At 42.2% G+C, this 23,105-nt stretch overlaps 1 protein-coding gene across 1 annotated transcript in view; it reads left to right on the top strand.

Annotated features, from left to right (window-relative positions):
- LOC129636030 (disks large-associated protein 1-like) overlaps positions 1-23,105 on the top strand; it is a 155,758-nt gene that overhangs the window by 55,130 nt on the left and 77,523 nt on the right. Inside the window, exon 2 of the mRNA XM_055559305.1 lies at positions 18,290-18,504. Within this exon, the coding sequence (XP_055415280.1) occupies positions 18,290-18,504 (215 nt within the window). The remainder of the gene's footprint in view (positions 1-18,289; positions 18,505-23,105) is intronic.

Genomic DNA, 23,105 nt, shown 5'->3' with positions numbered 1-23,105 from the left:
AATCATGGCATAAGCTTTACAAAAAGTATAAGTTCTCAAAGACTGCATTTTGTTGTGATTTTTCCCATCTACACATAGAAGCTACCCTCCGCTTTTGTCCTTTGCATATCCATAGAGGAAGATCAAAACAGTTTTGCAAATTGTGAAAAGAACTCATGAAGATGAATCATTTTCTCATTTTGTTGAGTTCAGAGGATAAATAGTTGCAGTATGACAAGGCTGAAACCACACAGGTCCAAGAGAAGAGATCTGAATTCTAGCCAGTTCTGCCACTTATTAGCTGTATAAACTATAATTTACATTTTGGGTTTCAGTTTCTTCATTTGTAAATGTGACATTTATCAAGCATGATGTGAGTAGATATTTGTCTGAAGAGAAGGAATTGAATTTGACAAACCGAGTAATATACTCAGGTTTTTCTATCAGCAGACATTCTGCAATCTTCTGGGCTTCCCAGTTGGTGCGAGTGGTAAAGAATCTATCTGCAATGCAGAAGACGTGGGTTCAATCCTTGGGTTGGGAAGATGCCCTGGAGTAGTAAGTGGCAACCCACTCCAATATTCTTGCCTGGAGAATCCCATGGATAGAGGAGCCTGGTGGGCTACAGTCCATGGGACCACAGAGAGACAACTGAGCGACTGAGCACCCTGCAATCTTTAAGATGCTAATATGAATGGCAACTCGAAGAAAACTGGAAAGTAGAGAGCACCTCCCAAACCTCCTCCATCCTTGGAACCCTCTTCCATAGTGCATTTCTAAGGATGAATGATCCACAGAATGTGCTTTGGAATATGCCGGGAGAGACAAGAGTTTTAGGGTGAGTCCTTTTGGCTGGTCCTGCCATGGTTGGGTGATGAAGCTCTTTGGTCTAACAGTATTCCGTTGACCCTGCTATGGTTGCAGTTCCCTGAAGACCACAGAAACAGCCAACTGCCACTCCCTGGAGGCCACCAAAGACTGTCTCCTGGATGCTAGTTATAAATCCAATCCCCCAAACCCACCACCGTGATACTACACCCCCCACCAGCTCCTGCACGCATAGCACCCCCCATCTCCACACATCAGATGGCAGACTGCTTCCCTGTCATTTGTAGAGGAGAATCCAGGAATGAAGGTTCCCACACTTACATTCCCACTGATCCAAAACTCAGGTGTAACTCAGGTAATACAATCAAAGATTTCATGAGCACTTTTATTTTGTCTCCCTTTATTTTATTTTTATTTTATTGGGTAGTCTGCTTGGAACTGGAAATGTAGGCATAAATAAGAGTCTCTGCAGAGGAATGACATCTTCCCGCCTCTCTAGTTGCTTACAGATGGGTGGGTGAGACGGATTTGTAAATGAGTGAGTTTAAAATATAGCGATAGTGTTACATTAGTAGTATGTGCATGTTGTTAAGGTAAATTGTTTTTTTAGGTGAGCTCTACATTTGTTTTATGAAGGCAGGTCATTATAGAATTCTTGGGTTTGTTTTGTTTTTTTTTTAGCTGCCCTACTAGGCATGTGGGATCTTAGCTCCCCAACCAGGGATCAAACCTGTGCCCCCTCTTTGGGAGTTCAGCGTCTTAACCTCTGGACAGCCAGGGAAGTCCCACTGGTCTTTCAGAATGCAGAAGTCTCTGAGATTCCTTTTTATTCCATGTGGTATGATATGTAGCTTTTCCTCTACATTTGCCAACAAGAAACAAATATATCACAAATGACCCCCTTGCCCTTAAAAAGCTTGTTAAGTAAATTCACATGCCTGGCAGGCGCTCTGCTAAGCACTGAGTGAAAAGTCCACACAGTCGAAGCTCCCTCTGCTTCGACCACCTTTGTTGGGACTCCTGAGCGTCTCTTGTGGGTCAAGGAGCTGATACTTACCTGTAGTTTTTGACCCAAACTAACTCCTAGAGAATGAACAGAGCATATACAGCTTATGACTAAAGAGAGCCTGCCTATCAACCTGTGGTGCGGGGCCCTGTCTGCCCCTGGACCACTGCCCCAGAAGCCATCATTCAAGTTCCCACCTGTTCTGATGCTTGGTTCTGAGTGCCCACCTGGCTAAGCTGGGGACCCAGTTATTTAGTCAAATACTAATTAAGGTGTCACTGGGAAGGAAGTATGTGAATTAATACCTACAATCAGTTGACTAAGGACAGAGGTTTACCCCTGAAAGTGCAGGTGGGCCTTGTCTAATCAGGTGAAAGGCCCAAGAGAGAAATTCTTCTTCAGGAGCAGAAGGAACTCTGCCTGCAGACAGCAGTGTCAGCTCTGGCATGAGTGTCCAGCCTGCCCGTCATGTGTAGGCTATCCACAAGGCCATGTGCCAGTTCGTTCAAAGAAATCTCGAGTGATTCTGTTCTGCTCTGAGAAAGTTGACTGATCCATCATCCCTTACACACAGGTCTTTTGAGAGCCCCCAAGTGCACTGACCATCCCACCCCAAAGCCCTCCCACCCTCAGGCTAAAGGATCCTTGGAACTATCCCACAGTCTATCAGGGTTCAACTCTATCATTAATTAAATAAGCCGTAGGGATTGGACCCCATGGGAACTTAACCATCACTTACCACATGATTTCCATACGAAAATACCTTCTGAATTCCAAAGGACAAGTTTTTACTTAATAGACATTATCTCTATAAGTTCATATCATCTTTATTCTTACTGTAAATCCCTGAGTACATGTTTCTGTCCTCATATTTGAGAATTGTTGTGATTGTTCAGTCACTAAGTCATGTCTGACGCTTTTCAGGGAGCACACCAGGCTTCCCTGACCTTCACTGTCTCCTAGAGTTTGCTCAAATCCATGTCCATTGAGTCAGTGATGCTATCTAACCATCTCATCCTCTGCCACCCTCTTCTTTTGCTTGAATCATGAACCTAACATTCCAGTTTCCTATGCAATATTGTTATTTACAGCATCAGACTTTCACCACCAGACACATCCACAACTGAGCATCATTTCTGCTTTGGCCCAACAGCTTCATTCTTTCTGAAGCTATCTGTAATTGCCCTCTGCTGTTCCCCAGTAGCGTACTGGACACCTTCTGCCCTGGGGGGCCCATCTTCCAGTGTCCTATCTTTGTGCCTTTTCATACTATTTATGGGGTTCTCACAGCAAGAATACCAGAGTGGTTTGCACTCCCTCCTCCCATGGACCACGTTTCGTCAGAACTCTTCTCCATGACCTGTCCGTCTTGGGTAGCCCCGCATGGCATGGCTTATAGCTTCATTAAGTTACACAAGCCCCTTTGCCACAGCAAAACTGTGATCCACGAAGGATGTGTTTGAGAATACTGGGGTTAAAAGAGACTAAGGTCGCTGGACCAAAATCACACTTGCTAAGTAGTATAGTCGGATTTGAGCCCAGGTTTACCTGATTCCAGACTCCGTACTTTGTTCATTGCACTATGATTCTTCCCTATAAATGAAAAACTGTATGGTGGCAAAATGTTCTGTTTTCTTCTGTGCCACGTTTGTAGGTGTGCTGGGTGGAGAAGCATTTAGACATTACCTAACATTTATTCAGAGCTTACTATGTGCCAGTAGCTTATTTTAAAGATGCCTTTGGGAATTACCTGATTGTCTAGTGGTTAGGACTCTGCGCTTTCACTGCAAGGGGCATGGGTTCAATTCCTGGTCAGGCAACTAAGATCACAAAAGGTATGCAGCATGGCCAAAATAATTGTTTTAATCTTAAACATACAGATAGATCCTAGAGAAGGGATAGGCTACCCACTCCAGTATTCTTGCCTGGAGAATCCCAATGGACAGAGGTGCCTGGGTCTACAGTCCATGGCGTTGCAAAGAGTCAGACACAACTGAGTGACTAAGCACAACACAGCCTATAGATACATAGATAGATAGATTCCTTTAATGAAACATTTAGGTTGAATTATATATCATTTCTATATTTGGACACTTCAAGATTCTAAAACATGTCATTCCTAATTATTTTTTGCCCCAGCCAATATATTTTGGTCATAGATATTTAATGAGTTTTTCTCTCTTGTTCTTAAATGACAGAGATCTCACACTGACATCAAGTACTGTATCAATTAGAACTAAAAGACAGGACTGTTGTAAGGCGAATGAAAGTGTTTTAATTTATTTATTTTAGTTTTTAAAAATGTTTGAATCCCACAGCCTCTGGTCCTCAGAGGTTGATATAGAATAACATACAAATACCTTTTTGTCTTGTTAATGGTTTCCTTCACCATGCAAAACTTTGAAGTTTGACTGGGTCCCATTTGCTTATTTTCGGTTTTGTTTTCCTTTCTTGAGGAAACAGATCCAAAATAATTATTGCTAAGACAGTGTCAGAGCGTACTGCCTGGGTTTTCTTCTAGGAGTTGTGTGTGTTACATTTCAAGGTGCAAACTACTAGGTATAAAATACCTACGTGTACACGGGTGTAACATACAGCTTAGGGAATATAGCCAATATTTCATAACTTTACATGAAGTACAATCTATAAAACTATGGAACCACTATTTGTACATCTGAAACTAATATAACAAGTATTATATCAAATTTATATCAACTATATATATCAATTATATATCAAATATATATATATATCAAGTATATATCAAATTTTTTAAAAAGAACATGCAAATCATTCAAGCATCAGGCTGCCTACTCTTACTCTGCACATATGGTACCAACTCAGCTGATGGCCTGACCTTCTAATTAGGCATCTCCAACCCTGGTCATTGTGTCCTCTGACTCTCAGCTATAGGGGCTAATCAGAAAGACACTTCTGTTTGTCCTTATTTCTAAAGTTAGAGAGCCACTGAAAAATGTTCTACAAAAACACAATCAGTAAATGGAAAGGTAACTAAGAGTCAGAGTGCTTGATTCAAGGAGTCTTACTTCAGGGTCTCATAGCTATCTATCCAACAAGCAAGCACATTTTAAGCATTTACTTTATAGAAGGTGCTTTGGGAGAAATGAAGATGGATCACAGTGTCTCTGATGAATAATGAGCATGGTGGGCTGTATACTGGATGGTCTGAAAAAGCAGTGTTTTTCAAACCAGCAGCCACAACCAGTTAGTGATTGGTGAAATCAATTCAGTGGGTCACAAATAACATTATTTTTAATTAAATAGAATACAATAGAAGAAAGTAGGAAAGGAGAGGGAGTACGTGGCACGCAGAGAGGTTAAGCAGTTCTTTCTTTCAGTGGTGTATGTGTTTGCACTGGTTTCCAAAGAAAGATGTACTTCTTACTTTGAAACATAGTCAAAAACTGTTTAAAAGCTCCTGCTTTAGAGAGAGAGAAAAGAAAACAAAAGCCTTGGGCTCAAGAAGCTTGCAGCTTGCTGGGAAGATAAAGCTAATTAATGAACACAGAACTCTTTAGATAAAGGAGCTCATGACTCAGGGCTAAAATCAATCTTGCTGATTTCGCATCCCCCATGGGATTGTTAGTGTGTTAGTGTTAGTTGCTCAGTCGTGTCTGACTCTTTGTAGCCCCATGGACTGTAGCCTGCTATGCTCCTCCATCCATCAGATTTTCCAGGCAAGAATACTGGGGTGGGTTGCCATTTCCTTCTCCAGCGGATCTTCCCATCAGGGATCAAACCCAGATCTCCCCCACTGCAGGCAGATTCTTTACCATCTGAGCCACCCATGGGATTATGACCAGGGGAAAAATCACCATGACTGTTCATTACTCCTACATCCTCCTCGAACTCTGGACTCTCAGATTCCTGGACCACACACCTCGGGGACCCGTCTCAGATGTCCTGCTTGTTCCTCTCTGGTTCCTGAGGTTTCATCAGTGCCACATCAGTGGCATCAGTTTCATCAGTGGTCACTGTGGCCTGCAAAGCCCACATGGACTGCACCCCTCTCCTGCCTGTGGGTCATCACGCACAGCTGTGCTCACCTTCTGTCTCCTATCCCTCCACTCCACCCACCTGGCCTCCCCTCAGGACCTTCACGCTTCTTTCATTCTCAAGCACTCGTCCTGCAGACCTCAGGGCTAATCTCCCAATCCTACCTGATCTTTACCCTGAGGTCCACCTTCTCGGTGAGACCTTCCATGACCATGCACACTCTTCAATACTGCATATCCTGCCAGGCTCCCTCCTCCACAGGCACCCCCTGGTCCCCTCCCCAGCTTCCTGTTTCTCCATAGCACACTCCATCTAACTTACATTTTATCTTATCAATGTCCATTTTCCTCGTTCCCCACGAAGGCAGATTATTTTTCTGTTTATACATTGCCATGACCCGAGTGGATAAACAGCACCTATTTCGCAGTAATGTGCACTGAAGAATAAATATGCATTCAATAAGTGAATGAATACTTTCACAGCATTTTGAAAAAAAGTCACAGAAGAAATGGTACTTTTACCTCCAGCTTAACCACTAAGCAAAGGAAAAGAGCACCATCATAAAGTTTGCTTTAAGAAACCTTACCTCAAACCCTGCAATGAGTACTCCAGGTGGAACATGCCCTTTCAGTGGACCTTGAGCTAGTTTGGAAATCCAGGTTGAGGTAGCTGTTGGATGGATATATCCACCACTCTTATCTGTGCACAGGCCTTAGCAACAAGTCCTTTTAGTTCTAGATATCTTGCTGCCTGGAGGACATGGGTTGAAGTACAGGCTTAAAGAGCAGATCCTCAGGAGACCATTTTCCCATCCAATGATGATGGAAGTGGAATACTTTGTATTATACGTGTGCAAAGGACACTTAGAATATTCTATTCTTTCTAGATTCACGTAATTTGAAAAATGATGGTATCATTATATTAGAGTGAACGGTATTCAGAAGGGAAACATTCTATTTTGGCCCATTTGAATGCATTACACTTTGAGGTGTTGTAACTGTAACTTGTAATAAAAAGTCCAAACAGCACCAAGACGGAGTAGTAAACAGAAAATAGCAGTAAAAAGCAGAAAATGTCTACTTGGGTCTCTTCTTAGATCTACTGAGTTTTTAAAAAAATAGATGTCAAATAGCTAAGTGAATTATTCACAAGTGTAATAATTTATAGCCTCATGTGAGAAACTTACTGTCCCCAAATTTATGCTAAAGAAAAGTATTTGCTGAAATTCAATTCAAAACTCATAATTTTGAAGTAAAGTATTAATACTGGAAATGATAGACTTCATATTTCATAGACTGTAAATGGGCTCTAACATTTGTTCCCAAGATTATCAGACTTTAAGTTCTAAGGGTGTGAGAGTTCTAAGGGCGTGGATGTGAGAGTTGGACTATAAAGAAAGCTGAGCACCGAAAAATTGATGCTTTTGAACTGTGGTGTTGGAGAAGACTCTTGAGAGTCCCTTGGACTGCAAGGAGATCCAACCAGTCCATCCTAAAGGAGATCAGTCCTGAATATTCATTGCAAGGACTGATGCTGAAGCTGAAACTCCAATACTTTGACCACCTGATGTGAAGAACTGACTCATTTGAAAAGACCCTGATGCTGGGAAAGATTGAAGGCAGGAGGAGAAGGGGACAACAGAGGATGAGATGGTTGGATGGCATCACTGACTCGATGGACATGAGTTTGAGTAAACTCTGGGATTTGGTGATGGACAGGGAGGCCTGGTGTGCTGCAGTCCATGGGGTCACAAAGAGTGGGACACGACTGAGCAACTGAACTGAACTGAAGTTCTAAGGGAAAAGATCCATGCTCATAGCATTTGACAAGGACTGGGTTCTCCATGGGCTTCCCAGGTGGCGCTAGTGGTAAAGAACCTGCCTGCCAGTGCAGGAGACTTAAGAGACGGGTTCAATCCTTAGGTTGAGAGGATCCCTTGGAGGAGGCCATGGAAACCCACTCCAGTATTCTTGCCTGGAGAATCCCCATGGACAGAGGAGCCTGACAAGCTACAGTCCATTGGGTCGCATAAGTCAGACATGACTGAAGTGACTTAGAAAGCATGCATGGGGTCTCCATACATGCTGGGAAATTTATAAAATTTTAGCCAACACTAAAGTTCAGTTTTGATGGATGGTTTTTCTACACCTGGGCTTCTATTAACCCCAGGAGGAAGATTACTAACCTTCTACCCATATCTCTGCTTCTGAACAACAGACACAGAATTCTGGTTTACCTCAGAGGATTCAATTTATGGAACTATGTAGCACAGACACCTACACACTAGCGACTGCAAAAATAATGGAAAAAGATGATGGCCCAACTAGCCATGCCAACCAATAGACATGCCTCCAGTATGTCAGAAAGACACATTAGCAATGAATAGTTGCTTCAAAAACTAAGACAGGGCTCTAAATTAGCTTATCTTCTATACAGTCAGTGAAACTAAATATAACATATTTATTATAGACCTAAACCCTCTGTTGTTTTTATCTTGCTATCTATTAAAATGTCTGTGTTCTTGCTCATATTTCACTAAAACTTGCAGCCAGCTATTACTGCTGAGTGACGGGCGTTCTGTGAACATTACTTTTGAAAGTCTTTTGGTTCTTTCAAGCAACTGTCACCATCTGTCATGGGTTTCAAAATGTTATAGCACTGGGGACTTCTCTGGTGGTCCAGTGGTTAAGCCTCCACACTTCCACTGCAGGGGACATGGGTTTAATCCCTAGACAAGGAACTAAGATTCTGCACGTGCTAAGTCGCTTTATTTATGTCCGACTCTTTGCAATCCTATGGACTGCAGCCTCCCAGGCTCCTCCATCCATGGCTAGAATACTGGAGTGGGTTGCCATGCCCTCCTCCAGGGGATCGTCCTGACCCAGGGATTGAACTTGAATCTCTGATGTCTCCTGTATTGGCAGGCAAGTTCTTTACCTCTGAATGCCACTTAGCAAAAAAAGAAAAAAAAAAGTTATAGCATTGTATCCCCTAGCAACTTAATGCTTGAGTTTTATGTTTAATGGAAAATTACTAAGTTTTGAAACTTGCAGTCAGCAGAATGATATGATGAAAAGAGCATAGAAATTTGAGTGAGACAAATGTGGCTTTCAATTCTATGATTTACTAGCTGTAAAATTTAGAGTACATTATTTAATAGCAATAAGTCTCAATTTTATCATCTTTTCAATGTAATGAATAACAACACTGGAGTTTTGTATAATATTACATGAGAGAAAGTTTGTGTAGCAGGGATTATAAAATGGCTACCAGCAGGTCCTAAGGCTCATTGCTCCCCTACAGATGCACTGAAGGAGAGGAAACATCTTTGTCCCAGGTCCCAAGCCAAGGTCCAGAGGTGCTTGCTGATTGAACAGGCTGAGGCCACACACTCAGCCCTGAGACAAGCCGTAGCGCTGGAGGACATGATAAGCCAGCTCTTCTGCTACTCCTGAAACACGCGGACACATGGAGGGAGCAAGGTTTCCCCCAGGCAAAACCATGGGGATGTGACGACAAAAATCAGAAGTAGCAAACCCGGGGTAGCAAAACCCACAGATGTTCACTACAATCAAAATACAGGGTGGGCAATGAATAAAAATTCATTGTCCTCCCCTGTCCTCATATCATACCAGTATATACTGTATCGTAGTCACTTTCTTGCCGTGGTATCACAAGGGTCTTCCCAGATCATACCTGCTTTGACATCAACATCTCCTTGGTAATATTTTCTACCAGCTCCCGAAGAGCTGTGGCTCCTTCCCCTCCTTTGAGGGCTCACAGACCTTGTCCCTCTGTATTTCTCCTGCAGACCCATTTCCCAGTGGCATGTACTTTGCACAGATCCATTCAACTCCAAAGAACAGTTTTACCACCAAGAAGAGGATTGATATGAACTATTGAATACAAGCCCAGTAGGCAACACAGAGGCACTAAAATGTAATACTCAACCCAGTTTGATTTGTTTTAAAGCTACTTTTACTCTTTTCTTTCATCCATCCCCAGATTTGTCGGATCCACTTAAAACTTGTCAACCCCTTTGAGACCAGACTGTGTTTTCTAAAATGTTTTTGGAGTATCTCCCTGGCACCTGCTCTGGTGCATGGTACCCTGTAGATACCTGTAAATGTTCACAGGTGAGACCAGCTCTGTAGGGTAATAGTGGGTGAATTACCATCGAAAAGCACTATTACAAAGTTCTATTCAAGGGCATCTGTGTTGTTGTATGGCAGAAAGCAACACAACACTGTTAAAAATTTTTTTTAATTTTAAAAAGTAACTATAAAAAATGTTATTTGGAAAAAGACGTGGCAAAGGGTATTAACCCTATATGTGGAGTTCTAAAAAGAAATGATACAAATGAATTTACTTGCAAAACAGAAAAGAGACTCACCACCTTAGAGAATGAACTTATGGTCGCTGCAAGGAAAGGATGAGTGGAAGAGAGAGTTGGGGAGTTTGGGATGGACATGTACACACTGCTGTATTTTAAATGGATAACCAACAGCACAGGGAACTAGTACTAATGTACAGCACAGGGAACTCTGCTCAATGGTAGTGGCAGCCTGTATGGGATAAGGAGTTTGGGGGAGAATGGATACATGTGTGTGTATGGCTGAGTCCCTTTGCTGTCCACCTGAAACTCTCACAACACCGTTAATGGGCTATTCCCCAATACAAAATAAAAAGTTTAAAAAAAAAGAATTTTACCCAGGGGAAAAAAAGAGGTAGGTATTTACTCCTGTCCTTAAAAGGTAATTTTTTAGGCAATCTGGAAGCAAATTAAGTTTTACACCAGCTTCGGGCTGCAAGGGGAGTTGGAAAGGGCGGTTGCCAGGGAAATCTGCTTGCAAAACACCAATCAGGCCTTGGGATCTACACATTGTGTAATTGTAATTTTCCTATTCTTGCTCTTTTTTTTTTTCCTGCTTTTGCTCTGAGAAGAGCAAGCTAAAAAGGCTACAGGGACATTTATGCCAAGTCGCATTTGTCAAGTTGAAAGCTGTGTGGAGCAGAAAGGCAGTTCTCCCAGCTGCAAAGAAGATGCAAAGGAGCAGAGTGAGTAGGGAATCTGAGAGCTCACTAAAAGTGCTTAGAAGGCCAGTGCATCCCAGCCATTTCCGTACAGAGTACAGAGCAAGGCTGGACCCTGAAACCCAGGGCGAAGTCTTCTTACAAATGCTGAAAAGCTACTGGAGTGCTTGGAGGCCCCCATAGCACCGTCCTGCAGGTGTTCTGATTCCCCGAAATGTGGCCATCCTGCAGGTGTTCTGGTTCCCCGAAAAAATCGATAACAATCATTGGTAAGGGCACCACAAAATGGTGAAGAAGCAACGCTGCTTTATCTCATAATTATGTTCCACGCTTATTATTTTATTATCATTTTAAAACTTTTATCTGTGCTAGCCAGTTAGGGATTAGATAATATGTATGCTTATTTTTTTAAGACTTTTTTTCTTGATGTAAACAATTTTTTGAAGTCTTAATTGAATTTTTTTACCATTGAATTTTTTAGCTTCTATCTTTTGGCCACAAGGCATGTGGGAGCTTAGCTCCCAGTGCAGGGATCAAACCTGCCCCCCTGCACTGAAAGGTGAAGTCCCAACCACTGGACCACCAGGGAAGTCCCTGATGCTTATTTTAATAGTGACTTTTTTTTTTTTTGTACATTTTTGGAAAAGCACAGAGTGTGGGAGCACGAACTCCATTTTTTTAAGTTTATTTGTTCACGCACTCAATCAACATGCCTTCCTCAGAGGCGGGATGATACACTCAAAGCTTTGGCATCAGAGAGATGCAGATTCCTATTTTGATGATGACCTTAGGCAGGTCAGTCCAGCTTTTTGAGTCTCAGTTTTGCAGCAGTAAAGTGGAAATGGGAGCGTCTGTTTCATAGGACAGCTAGAGGGATTAAAATGGAGTCACAAGGTATCACCTCCAGCCCTTAGAGATTATGCTAGAATGCAAGATTATTCCATAAATATCAGGTCCTCAGCTCTCCTTTCCTAAGTACAGGCTCTTCTCATGTTTACCTTTCCTCATCAGGCTCAGGAAAGGTCAAACAGGTTGACCCCCCTCAGCTGTAGCCACATGCCCTTATTTGACTCTTTACTTTAATTGAAATGCGCAATTGTTGAAGAAATCAACAACCACTAAAGGGTAGCCTTGCGAAGATAAGCCTATTATTGACACCCACCATTTTAATCACAGCTCTTTCTTGCTATATCGTCTTTATTTCTACCTAATGAACCAATGACAGAGTTACCTATTCCAGTTTCTTTGGTCCCTAATGAAATAGAAACTTGCTTTAAATTCACCTCTGTCTTAGGTTTATGCGTTTTCCTCCCCATTCTCTACAGTCCAGAACTGCTCACAGAATGGCCCCAGCTTCCCCTGGTATATTTCAGGATACATGCTCTATTTCAGCTGTCCCGGCTTTCTAAGTGTCTGCATTCCTTTTGTGGCTCTCAGATTTCCCCAAATCTCACGCATTTCCATCACCCCAAACCGCACCATCCAACTTCCCATCCTGAGATAATCCACTCTCGAGGAGTCACTCGCACATGGCTTCATCTCCCAGCCATCGTCTTCCAGCCCATCGCTGGCACAGAATGTCTGACTCTGTCTACATTGAGTTAGACTCTATGACAGCAGCTCAGCAAACCCCATGCACATTGGAAGGGCCTATTAAAGTAAGCCTTTCCATGTCTACAATAGTATTTCTTATAGCTTTAATTTCAAGGCATGTAATTCTTTATGATTTTTTTTTCCTCCAGAGAGAGTTTAAAACTCTCAGAAGTTGTTGTCTTATCTGAAATGTGTTCTTCAGATGATCATAAAATGACAATTGGGGGCTTTCCAGGTGGCTCAGTGGTAAAGAATCGCAGGAGATGTGGGTTCGATCCCTGGGTCAGGAAGATCCCCTAGAGGAGAAAATGGCAACCCCTTCCAGTATTCTTGCCTGGAAAATCCCACGGACAGAGGAGCCTGGTGGGCTACAGTCCATGGGGTCACAGAGAGTCAGACACGACTGAAGCACACAGGCGCACAGAATGACTACTGTTCCTCCCAAAGCAGCCAAGATCTAAATATAGAGGGGAAAAAAAAAATCTCTGGACTGTGTACAGCAGACCGCTCATTGGGCACGGTGTCTCTCTGAACAAACTACAACCCCTCTGGAGTTCAGTTTCTTTATTTCATAAGCTGAGATTATAATACTTACTCTCCTTATCCTTCAAGGCAGTTATAATGGTCATGAGACTGTGTAAACTTATGTTTTTTTGCAAAAGCATGACATAAATGAATGCTAATTGTTATTAATCTGATCTCTATGAAATATGAATATTACATCCTATCATCACTATCCCAGAATACACCCATTCTTATTCTTATTTTGTACATATTCTTTAAAGGGCTGTTGGATTGCTTTCTGAGCTCCATATTTTTTCACATTTTAGCATCTTTGATATTGGAATGTATCATGTAATCTATAGAGTGTCAGTTTAATTGGTGGTATTTCTTTCTTTCTTAGTGATACAAAAAATATTGAGGAGCTTGCACTGGTATCTTGGATTCAGTATGGGCATTTGGAGCTTAGGGGAAAGTGGAGGAAGGGTAAAAGTGGAAGTACCTTGTCTATTCAGAATGGAGATTCTATTAACCAAGGGGGGATGAGATAACCACTACCCCCCAAAAAAAAAATCAGCCAAGAGTTTGAGACATTCAGAAAGAAGAAATTACCTTGAATGATACCACTTTGTGGGAGGAGATTTTTTAAGGACCTCCAGGTTATTATACGTCAGCTCACATGTCTCCTGGAAGTAGTATGATACTATTTCAACTGAGTTTTGGGAAGCCTAAAAAAAAATTGGCAGTGTCACAGGAATGGTCCACTTCCAAAGATCTTAGAAGAGAGATAAATACGTTTTTGAGATGGTAGGCCAATTTAGGAGAGATAATTTTTACTATAGGACATATATATATAATACAATAATATGTTTTATAGTTTTCATATATATGAGATTTTAAAAATAATTTTCTCTTGTTGCATTACGAAGGCCCATCATTCAGTGCCCATGACACTATTTCAACTTAGAAAGCATCTTTATTCTGTACTTAGAGGATGACAGCAGCTAGGTATGGTCATTCCTTGTCAGATATAGGTCTTTTGTCCTACTGAACCATGACATATGGTTTAAGGTATAGTCTGGCTGTCTCTAAAATAGAAAAATGTGCACTAATCCTCATTTTGTTCTCTCAAAAATAAAGTTCTCCATTGCAGTTTCGTGCTTAAACATTTGCATTTAAAAGCAAATAATCCTCCTTCTCTGTAACCCATAACTATTGTTAAACTCTTAACTTTTATCAGGAGAAGGGCATGGCAACCCACTCCAGAATTCTTGCCTGGAGAATCCCATGGAGGAGAAACCTGGTGGGCTATATATAGTGCATGGGGTCGCAAAGAGTCGGACATGATGGAAGCAACTTAGCATGCATGCATGCACCACTTATTGCAATTTCTTTTAACATTTGCTGGATCTAACTGCCCCGCCAAGCTCGTGCAGGCAATCAGGACGTCTGGCTTGCCTGTCATCAACACGTGTCCAGGCCACTCCTCTGTCTGCTCCAGTTTCCCTTTGCTATTAATACAAAGACTTCCATTTTGTAAACCACAAGGACCAGTAATGGGAAGACCTTCTCAGACAGCTGCGAAGTTAATTTTTTTTCCGTGGATATACCTGAAGCTTTTCTCTCTGTGCAAATGACGCGGAAGGACACAGCAGCCTTGACTAGATCACAGCGTAACTGCAGCACCCCATAGCTCATGCTCTGGGCCCCTGGACAAACTAGTGTGTAACCAACCACTGCCTCTCTTTTGCTTCTGAGTTTAAGAGACTCATAATAAAAACAGTGGCTCAACTGTAGCAACTTTACAGGCCCTGATTGTTCAGCAACAGTATTTCTCTTCTCTAAAGTCTTGATGTTCAGATTTCCTTACATTTTTCCTGGAGCTAGTTTCTGTATTAGTTTACATGTATTGTAATAATTGTAAAATTGCAATAACTTACTGTAGGTTTTCTTTCAGTGTATGAATAATGTATTGATTTTTAAAATCCATTCCATGCAGATCACTTCCATAAACTTCTTTAGGTGTTCTCCTTTGAAAAATATGTTTAATTGAAATATATACACATTAAACACTTCCCAGCTGGTTCTCTTAGCAACAACTGTAGTCTGTTTCTAGGATAAGACCAAGTTTCTACTATAAACTAATTTTGGGAAAAAAAACTACCTAAAGTAAAATTTGCCATGTTTTGTTTCATAAGCAATATGAGCTAATGAGGCGTCATTGGTCTCTAACATATTTCAGGGAGCCATGCTTACAAGCTGTGCATCAGTGCTGAGAAACTGCAAGTGTCTGCTGCATCCTCTATGACCCTCAGCTGTACCAACTTAATTTATAAAATGTAATTTCTGAGCCAACAACGAGGTACTGAATATGATCGTATCTCTGCAGTGACTCACCTGCCAATGGAAGGAAAACAAGACTGTTCTCAACATTTATAATTTCCCTAAGAAGCCTCCCTGTTGCCATGGTGATGTTGATGCTTTTTAGCTCAAAAAGCAAGAACTCTACATTGTTACTACCATAATTGATAAATGGCAAATGGATCAGGCATGATGGGTGATGAAGGTGTCATGGGACTATAGTTGTTCAGTTCTGTAGGTACCATGAGATCAGAGACAGAAAGACAGCATCAGATACAGTCTCGGCAAGACTTAGGAGCTGTCGGGCTGGAACGCTTCCCCTTTGTAGCTGAGATTTTGGGCAAGTTACCTAACCTCATTTTCCTCATTTGTAAAATGGGGATAATAATCGTAATACCCTTAGTTATGTGGATCAAATGAGTTAACACTTATAAAGCATTTAGAATAGAGCCTGCACACAGGACGCATGACTTGAGTTTGTTAAAAGAAGCTGCATAACGAAGCTTAACCAAACTTCGCTGGTAGTTTTCAGCATTAGAACCTACAAATCACTGTTTTCAGGTCCAGGAATGGTAGCATCTCTTCAGTCTGATGTTTCTAGATATTGCAAGCTTTCAAAACAGTTAAATGTATGAGTTAAGGAGGAAAGAATAGTGCTTTTTTCCCAGTGGAATGTCTATTCTCAGTTCCTAGAAACTATGACTTAGAAATCTATGTCTACTCTGTACATGTGTGTCATTGCAGACAATTTCATTAACACATTGTAGACACTTCTACTAATTTTAATAACACAAAATTATTAACACAATTTTATTAGATTTAAAATCCATGTTATTAATCATAAATTTTAGATTAAGTAAACTCTGATCTTTGAATTAAACCAAAAATGTTTTGAATTCCAGTGCTGCCATTTCTTAGCTGTGTGTTCTCGGGCAGATTTCTTAAGTCCTCTGAGCTTCTGCTTCCCATTTGAGAAATTAAAAAAAATAGAGTTGTTGTGTTGATGAAATAAGATCCTATAAGCAAACTGCATAGCATACTTAAATGTTAATAATGAAACACGGCATTATTTAATGGATAATCAGTAAATATTGGGTTGGCCAATAAGTTCATTTGTTAAGCTGTTATGGAAAACACCAGATGAACTTTTGGCCAATCCGGCAGTTAGCATGAAAATATTAAATACTTTCTTACCTTCTCATTGCCAACGTAGCCACTTCTAGGAGCCCTTCCTGGATCCTCCTCCTCCATCACCATTATATAACTCCTGTTTCCAGTGTCTCCTTAGCTCATACTCCATTTATGGGACCACATCTGAGGCTTGGTAACGCGTTCACTTGGAACTGTTCCCAAACTTTTGTCTGCTTTGTCTTCTTATCTCCATTATCATCCCGTTGAAGGCAAGAGGCAGCCTCCTTGTTTTCTGGTCTCTTTTAATCAAGCCCTGTGCCCTATTCTGTGCACAGTTCATAGGTTGTTCATTATATCTTAATGGATAAAAAGAGTAGCCATTGTTACATACTTTTTTATTTAACAAATGGAGGAGGAATGACATCCTAGTGTGGATCCACACTGAACTGTGCTGTGTTGTGCTTAGTCACTCAATCATGTCCGACTCTTTGCAACTCCCTGGACTGTAGCCCGCCAGGCTCCTCTGTCCATGGAATTCTCCAGGCAAGAATACTGGAGTGGGTAGCCATTACCTTCCCCAGGGGATCTTCCCAACCCAGAAATCAATCGCAAGTCTCCTGCATTGCAGGTGGATTCTTTTACCCATCTGATCTACCAGGGAAGCCCTAAGAACTAAAAATAAGGTCAGAAACAAGACTTTCTGGCATAGGATGGTGCCCTGATGAACTCAAAGGAAATGATTGCTTTGGGTGGGCCAAAAAGTTCATTCGGTTTTAAGTAAAAATAAAAAGACATATTTTTCATTTTCACCCAGAACTTTATTGAACAACATATTCACTAACTGAAGAAACTCTTCTGGCCAACCCAATAGAAAGACAAATGAGCCATGTACTGAGAACATTATCTTGTGGGTTCCTCACAATTAGGGACTTGGAGCAGGATCCAACAAAGCAAGAGGAAAAGAACAGCTAAGTAGTGGCTAAATCGGGTAAGTAGGGTAACCAGAAAGCCAGAAGGGGAAAAACTCTTTAAGAGGTGGTATGTGTGTGGGTACGTGGGTGTGTGTATATGTGTAGAGGCCAAGAAAAATTAAAATTAAGAAAATGCCACTAGCTTTCATGAGGAGACCATTGGAAACCTTCAAAAAGTGTGTCAAGCAACCTATAGAGGCTAAATCCAAATTAAGAGGATTCAGAAAGAATCAGTGATTGGGAAGTGAACATAGCTGGTGTAGACCAGTGGTTTGGGAGGAAGCAAGATTGGATACAAGATGCTAGAGATGGAAGACGCAGGAAAGATGTCAACAAAACAGAAACATTCTTGAATTTCCAGTGACAACTGAAAACAAATCATTGAAAAGCTCAAATAAAACCACTCTCTAGTGGCATCTGTATATGCCTATTATTTTCAGCATGAGAAAATTGAGAAGTGAATCTGATGGCTCTAATTTTCGCTAGTACACAGGTTCTTTCAAAGATTGAGACATGTATTTGCATGTATTGAAAATATTTGCAGACTAATTATGGTAACATATTATTGTTGAAAGTTAATGTCTAAAGTTTTCAATAATTACTGGCATTACCCATATTCAAGGTCAGGAAAGAAAAGAAGATAAATGATTTTTCAATATTTATGTGTATTTATTTATTTGGCTGCACTGGGTCTTAGTTGTGGCATGGAGGATCTGTAGCTGTGGCATGTGGGATCTAGTTCCCTGACGAGGGATCAAACCCAGGCCCCCTACATTTGGGAGCAAGCAGTCTTAGCCACTGTACCACCAGGGAAGCCCCGAAGGTAGACTTTTATACAGAATGAACTCTCTGTTTTGTATCTGCATAGGTCCCTCAGGATGAATGGACAGGGTACACCCCTAGAGGTAAAGATGATGAAATCCCCTGCCGAAGAATGCGGAGCGGCAGCTACATCAAGGCCATGGGAGATGAAGACAGCGGTGACTCGGACACCAGCCCCAAGCCTTCTCCCAAAGTGGCTGCGCGAAGGGAAAGCTATCTCAAGGCGACTCAGCCATCCCTCACAGAACTCACCACTCTCAAGTAAGTGTTTCCAATACTCTACTTCCGGTACCCACTTCCTTGTTTTATCCCTTATGATCCAATCGCACAACTTCTAGAGTAAGTGTGGCAAACAACATCCCACAGGTGGAGCAGCATGGTATATTGAATAGTCTATTGGTGTTGACCTTGGGTCTGACATACATCCCAGTGCCTTCAAAGACATGGCATCCAGGTGTGTTTTGCATAAAGCATAAGCTGAACCACCAACCTCCAAAAAGAGTTTACAACAATCCAGCATGGCTTCTAAAGAGAATTAGGAGTTCTCATCAATGAGGGTGTCTGTGTATTCCCACTCTTGGTTGGTTGTTTAGCTATCAAATCTGCAGGGCAATGCTTCCTTAAAAAACTCTTGAATTTTTCAGATGACTGAGTGATAAAATAGTGTAGATCAGTGGTCCCTAGTGGTTTATCTGTGTTGTTTAAAGTCAATGCTGAGTTCCTTCTGAGGCCACTGGGAGAATCAAATGACAGATACTGAAAACACTTGGTAAACTGTTGTACACAATTATCTTGTAAAAAAAAAAAAAAGGCTTGAAAACAAATGAATATATTCCTAGTGATCAGGATGGATGATCAAATATACTTCCTACTCATTGGTTCCTTTAGGCTCACAGATAAGTTTGAAAGCATGTGAAGCAGTTAACATGACCACTGAAGAGAACACTTCTCCAGTTCTGAAGGGAATAGCTAGCTAGTGCTGGTTTGTTACACCCACTCCCCTCCTCCCCACAGAACTAGGAAGAAGGGATTCCCCAGATGAACAGAGGGAAATACATTCATGTTCAGGGTGGATGATGGTATGAAGCATGGCTGCACTGGTATTTTTAACCCGCTAATATGTACCTGCCAGCCCGAGTTTCCAGCCTCCAGGTGGGCTAGCGATGCTCGGTGGAATTCAGAAGGAACAGGGAGCTTTCAGAGAACCATGGCTTCAGAGGCAAGGCTAGAAGGGGAGGGTGAAGAGTCTGAGCCAGCACAGATGCAGCCAAAGGGGTGGGGGGGCAGGTGTGAGATGACAATTCAACTCAACAACTACAGGTAAAGCGACTCCAGGAAGCTACTGACCAAGGCACTGTAGAATTAGGGATTGTGTAATGATGAGGTAGTATTGCTTGCATCTCCTTGGGGTTGTGACAAGGGCTTCACAGTCATCTTTATTTTATATTTGGTCATGCTGCACGGCATGTGGGATCTCAATTTCCCAACCAGGAATGGAAGCCGTGCCTCCTGTAGTGCATGCCCAGAGCTTGGGAAAGTCCCCACAATCATTTTACCTAACATTTGAACCCCCTTGGACATGGTGTACAGAGAAAATAGGAAAGTGTGTGAGAAGGTTGTAACGACCTTAAGAAAGGTTTCAACAGAGTGCTGCCAGAGTTCTTGGGAAGAAGAAATAACAGCCAACAGGGAGAGGTTAAATTTGAGAGGAAGACTGAAAATAATGGAAACTTTCTTCTACTCTTCTCCACCATTAGACTGTAAATTCTATGCTACTAGAAACCCTGACTATTGATACATCCCAATGCTCAGCACATAGTAGGTGGCCAGTGATCATAATAATGATGTAATAACTAACGAATATGAATGGGCTTCCCAGGTGGCGCTAGTGGTAAAGAATCCACCTGCCAGTGCAGGAGACAAGAGACATGAATTTGATCAGTGGGTTGGGAAGAGCCCCTGGAATAGGAAATGGCACCCCACTGCAGTATCCTTGCCTGGAAAATTCCATGGAGCCTACAGTCCACAGGGCCACAATGAGTTGGACATGACTGAACAACTGAGTGTGTCTGCGCATGCGTGCACACACACACACACACACACACAGAGCTAACGTGAAAGGGGCCCTGATCATTGCGAGGCACTGTTCTAAGTGTTTCACATACACTGTCTTTTCCAATCTTCACAATTACTCTTGAGGTAGGATATATAAACCATCCATGTAAAACCGACAACAAAATTGAGACACAGAACAGTTAGATAACTTTCCCACAGTAGCCCTTCTAGAAGGACAGAGCTGTGGTTTTGAACCCAGATCATCTCACCTCAGAGCCTGTGCTCTTGAGCAACATGCTGTCGTAAGCCTTTTTTGAATGAACAGATACAAAAGGAGATGGCATTCCTGGGGTATATCGTGGGGAATGGCTTCTGCTGCTGCTGCTGCTGCTGCTGCTAACTCGCTTCAGTCGTGTCTGACTGTGCGACCCCATAGATGGCAGCCCACTAGGCTCCTCTGTCCCTGGGATTCTCTAGGCAAGAATACTGGAGTGGGTTGCCATTTCTTTCTCCAATGCATGAAAGTGAAAAGTGAAAGGGAAGTCGCTCAGTCGTGCCCAACTCTTAGCAACCCCATGGACTGCAGCCCACCAGGCTTCTCCGTCCATGGGATTTTCCAGGCAAGAGTACTGGAGTGGGATGCCATTGCCTTCTCTGGGGGAATGGCTTCAAGCTACCATTATTTTTACTGTTCACCATGTATACCCAGCTCTCCTTTTCTGGGCATGTGGCAATGTTGCACTTCTCTGCCTCTTTGAAATCAGTGTGGTCATGTACGTGGCTTTAGTGATGAAATTTGAACAGAAGTATGTATCACTTCCAGGAAGTGCGGCCCTACTCCCTGGGTCCACTTTTCTGATTCGAGGACCTTGGGAGCACCAATTGACCCTTCTGTCTTTCTGGGTATCTGAGTAAATGCAATGGACAGAGCCTCCTGCCAGCTCATGATATGGACAAAAGAAACACGTCCAAGAAATGAAGTTGTGAGCAAGAAATAAACTTGGGCGATTTGCGATTGTTTATCAACAGAGCCAAACTTGGCCTATCCTAACTTATAAGTAAATTGGTACTAGGAATGGGGTACTCATGTAACAACAAAATAAACTAAAACATATGACTGATTATAGGATTTGATAGCAGGAAGCAAGGTAATTATCAGAGGCTGGTACATACTGATCCATGTTATGCAGTGGTGAGTTATTTGGTAAATTGTTTTCTAGAACATGGAAGGTAGATGAGGTAACAAATGAACTCTAACTCTAGGGGAAGTTGTTGCAAAACATATTGTTAACAGAATGTGTCGGTTGCTCTTGGCAGCCTTCAACACAGTGTTCCATGCTTTTAAATAGACTCGGAAAATAATTGGTTATGATACAAGTAGTAATGAAAGGGAATAAGAAGAGTCTAGACATTTGTGGGCCTGGAAAATCCCATGGACTGAGGAGCCTGGTAGGCTGCAGTCCCTGGGGTCGCTAAGAGTCAGACACAACTGAGCGACTTCACTTTCACTTTTCACTTTCATGCATTGGAGAAGGAAATGGCAACCCACTCCAGTGTTCTTGCCTGGAGAATCCCAGGGACAGGGGAGCCTGGTGGGCTGCCGTCTATGGGGTCGTACAGAGTCGGACACAACTGAAGCGACTTAGCAGCAGCAGCAGCAGCAGACATTTGTGGACTTGTGTGACTGGAAGAAGCAATTGATCTCAATCCAGTTTTTAAAAGGTAAATCTGAGAAAGCACTTGAATGAAGAAGATAGGATGAAAACTACCCCGTGTGGCAATGTTCAAATCAAGAACATGGCCCCAGACTTCCCTGGTGGTCGAGTGGTTAAGAATCTGCCTGCCAATGCAAGGGACATGGGTCCAGGAAGATTCCACATTCCCTGGGGCAACTAAGCCCATGCATCACAACTACTGATCCCGAGTTCTTGAGCCCGTGCTCCACAAGAGAAGCCCCTGCAGTGAGAAGCCCACACACTGCATTTATTTAGAGAGTAACCCCCATGAACCACAACTCGAGAAAGCCCAGCTGCCGTGACGAAGACCCAGTTCAACGAAAAGTAAATAAATATATATTTTTTAAGTTAAAAATAAAAAATGTACATGACTCCCTTCCTTCATTATTCATGCTTTGAGTAGAATCAGATGATTTAGAATGAGGATAAAATTAAGTAAATATTTTTAACTAGATTAAAATGCTTCAGAGAAGAGCAGTTGATAGGTTGGCAAGCTGAGAGTACATGAGATAGAGAGGCATGAGGGTAGGAAGGCAAACAAATAGGACAGCGATGGTCACTGCATCTCCAAGGGGTCTACGAGTACGATGCCTGCTCCACGGAACTCACTGGAACCAGTAGGTAAGAAGTTGAGTGTGTGGCTTCCCTAGTAGTTCAGTGGTAAAGAATCCACCTGCCAGTGCAGGAGACAGAGTTTCTATCCCTGATATGGGAAGATCCCACATGCCACGGAGCAACTAAGCCTGTGCCCCACAGCTACTGAGCCTACATGCCGCAACTACTGAAGCCCGTGCCCTGCACCAAGAGAAGCCACCGCAATGAGACGCCGCACACCACCACTAGGGAGTAGCCCTCACTTGCTGCAACTAGAAAAAAAAAAGCCCAGAACAGCCAAAAACTAAATTTAAAAAAAAAATTTGTTTTTAAAAAGAAGTTGACTGTGATGATCTTGAGAGGACCTACTTCCTAAAGAATCACAATGAAAAGACACAGTAAAGCGAGACGTCCTAAAACGTCTATTGGCTCCAAAGAGCCAATATTTCCTAATGTGTACTTTGGATGTGGTCATAC

The sequence above is a fragment of the Bubalus kerabau genome, chromosome 21 (genome assembly GCF_029407905.1).
Source record: "Bubalus kerabau isolate K-KA32 ecotype Philippines breed swamp buffalo chromosome 21, PCC_UOA_SB_1v2, whole genome shotgun sequence".
Classification (NCBI taxonomy): domain Eukaryota; kingdom Metazoa; phylum Chordata; class Mammalia; order Artiodactyla; family Bovidae; genus Bubalus; species Bubalus kerabau.
Note: the sequence above shows the minus strand (reverse complement) of the source record. Positions and strands in the feature narration are given on the sequence as shown.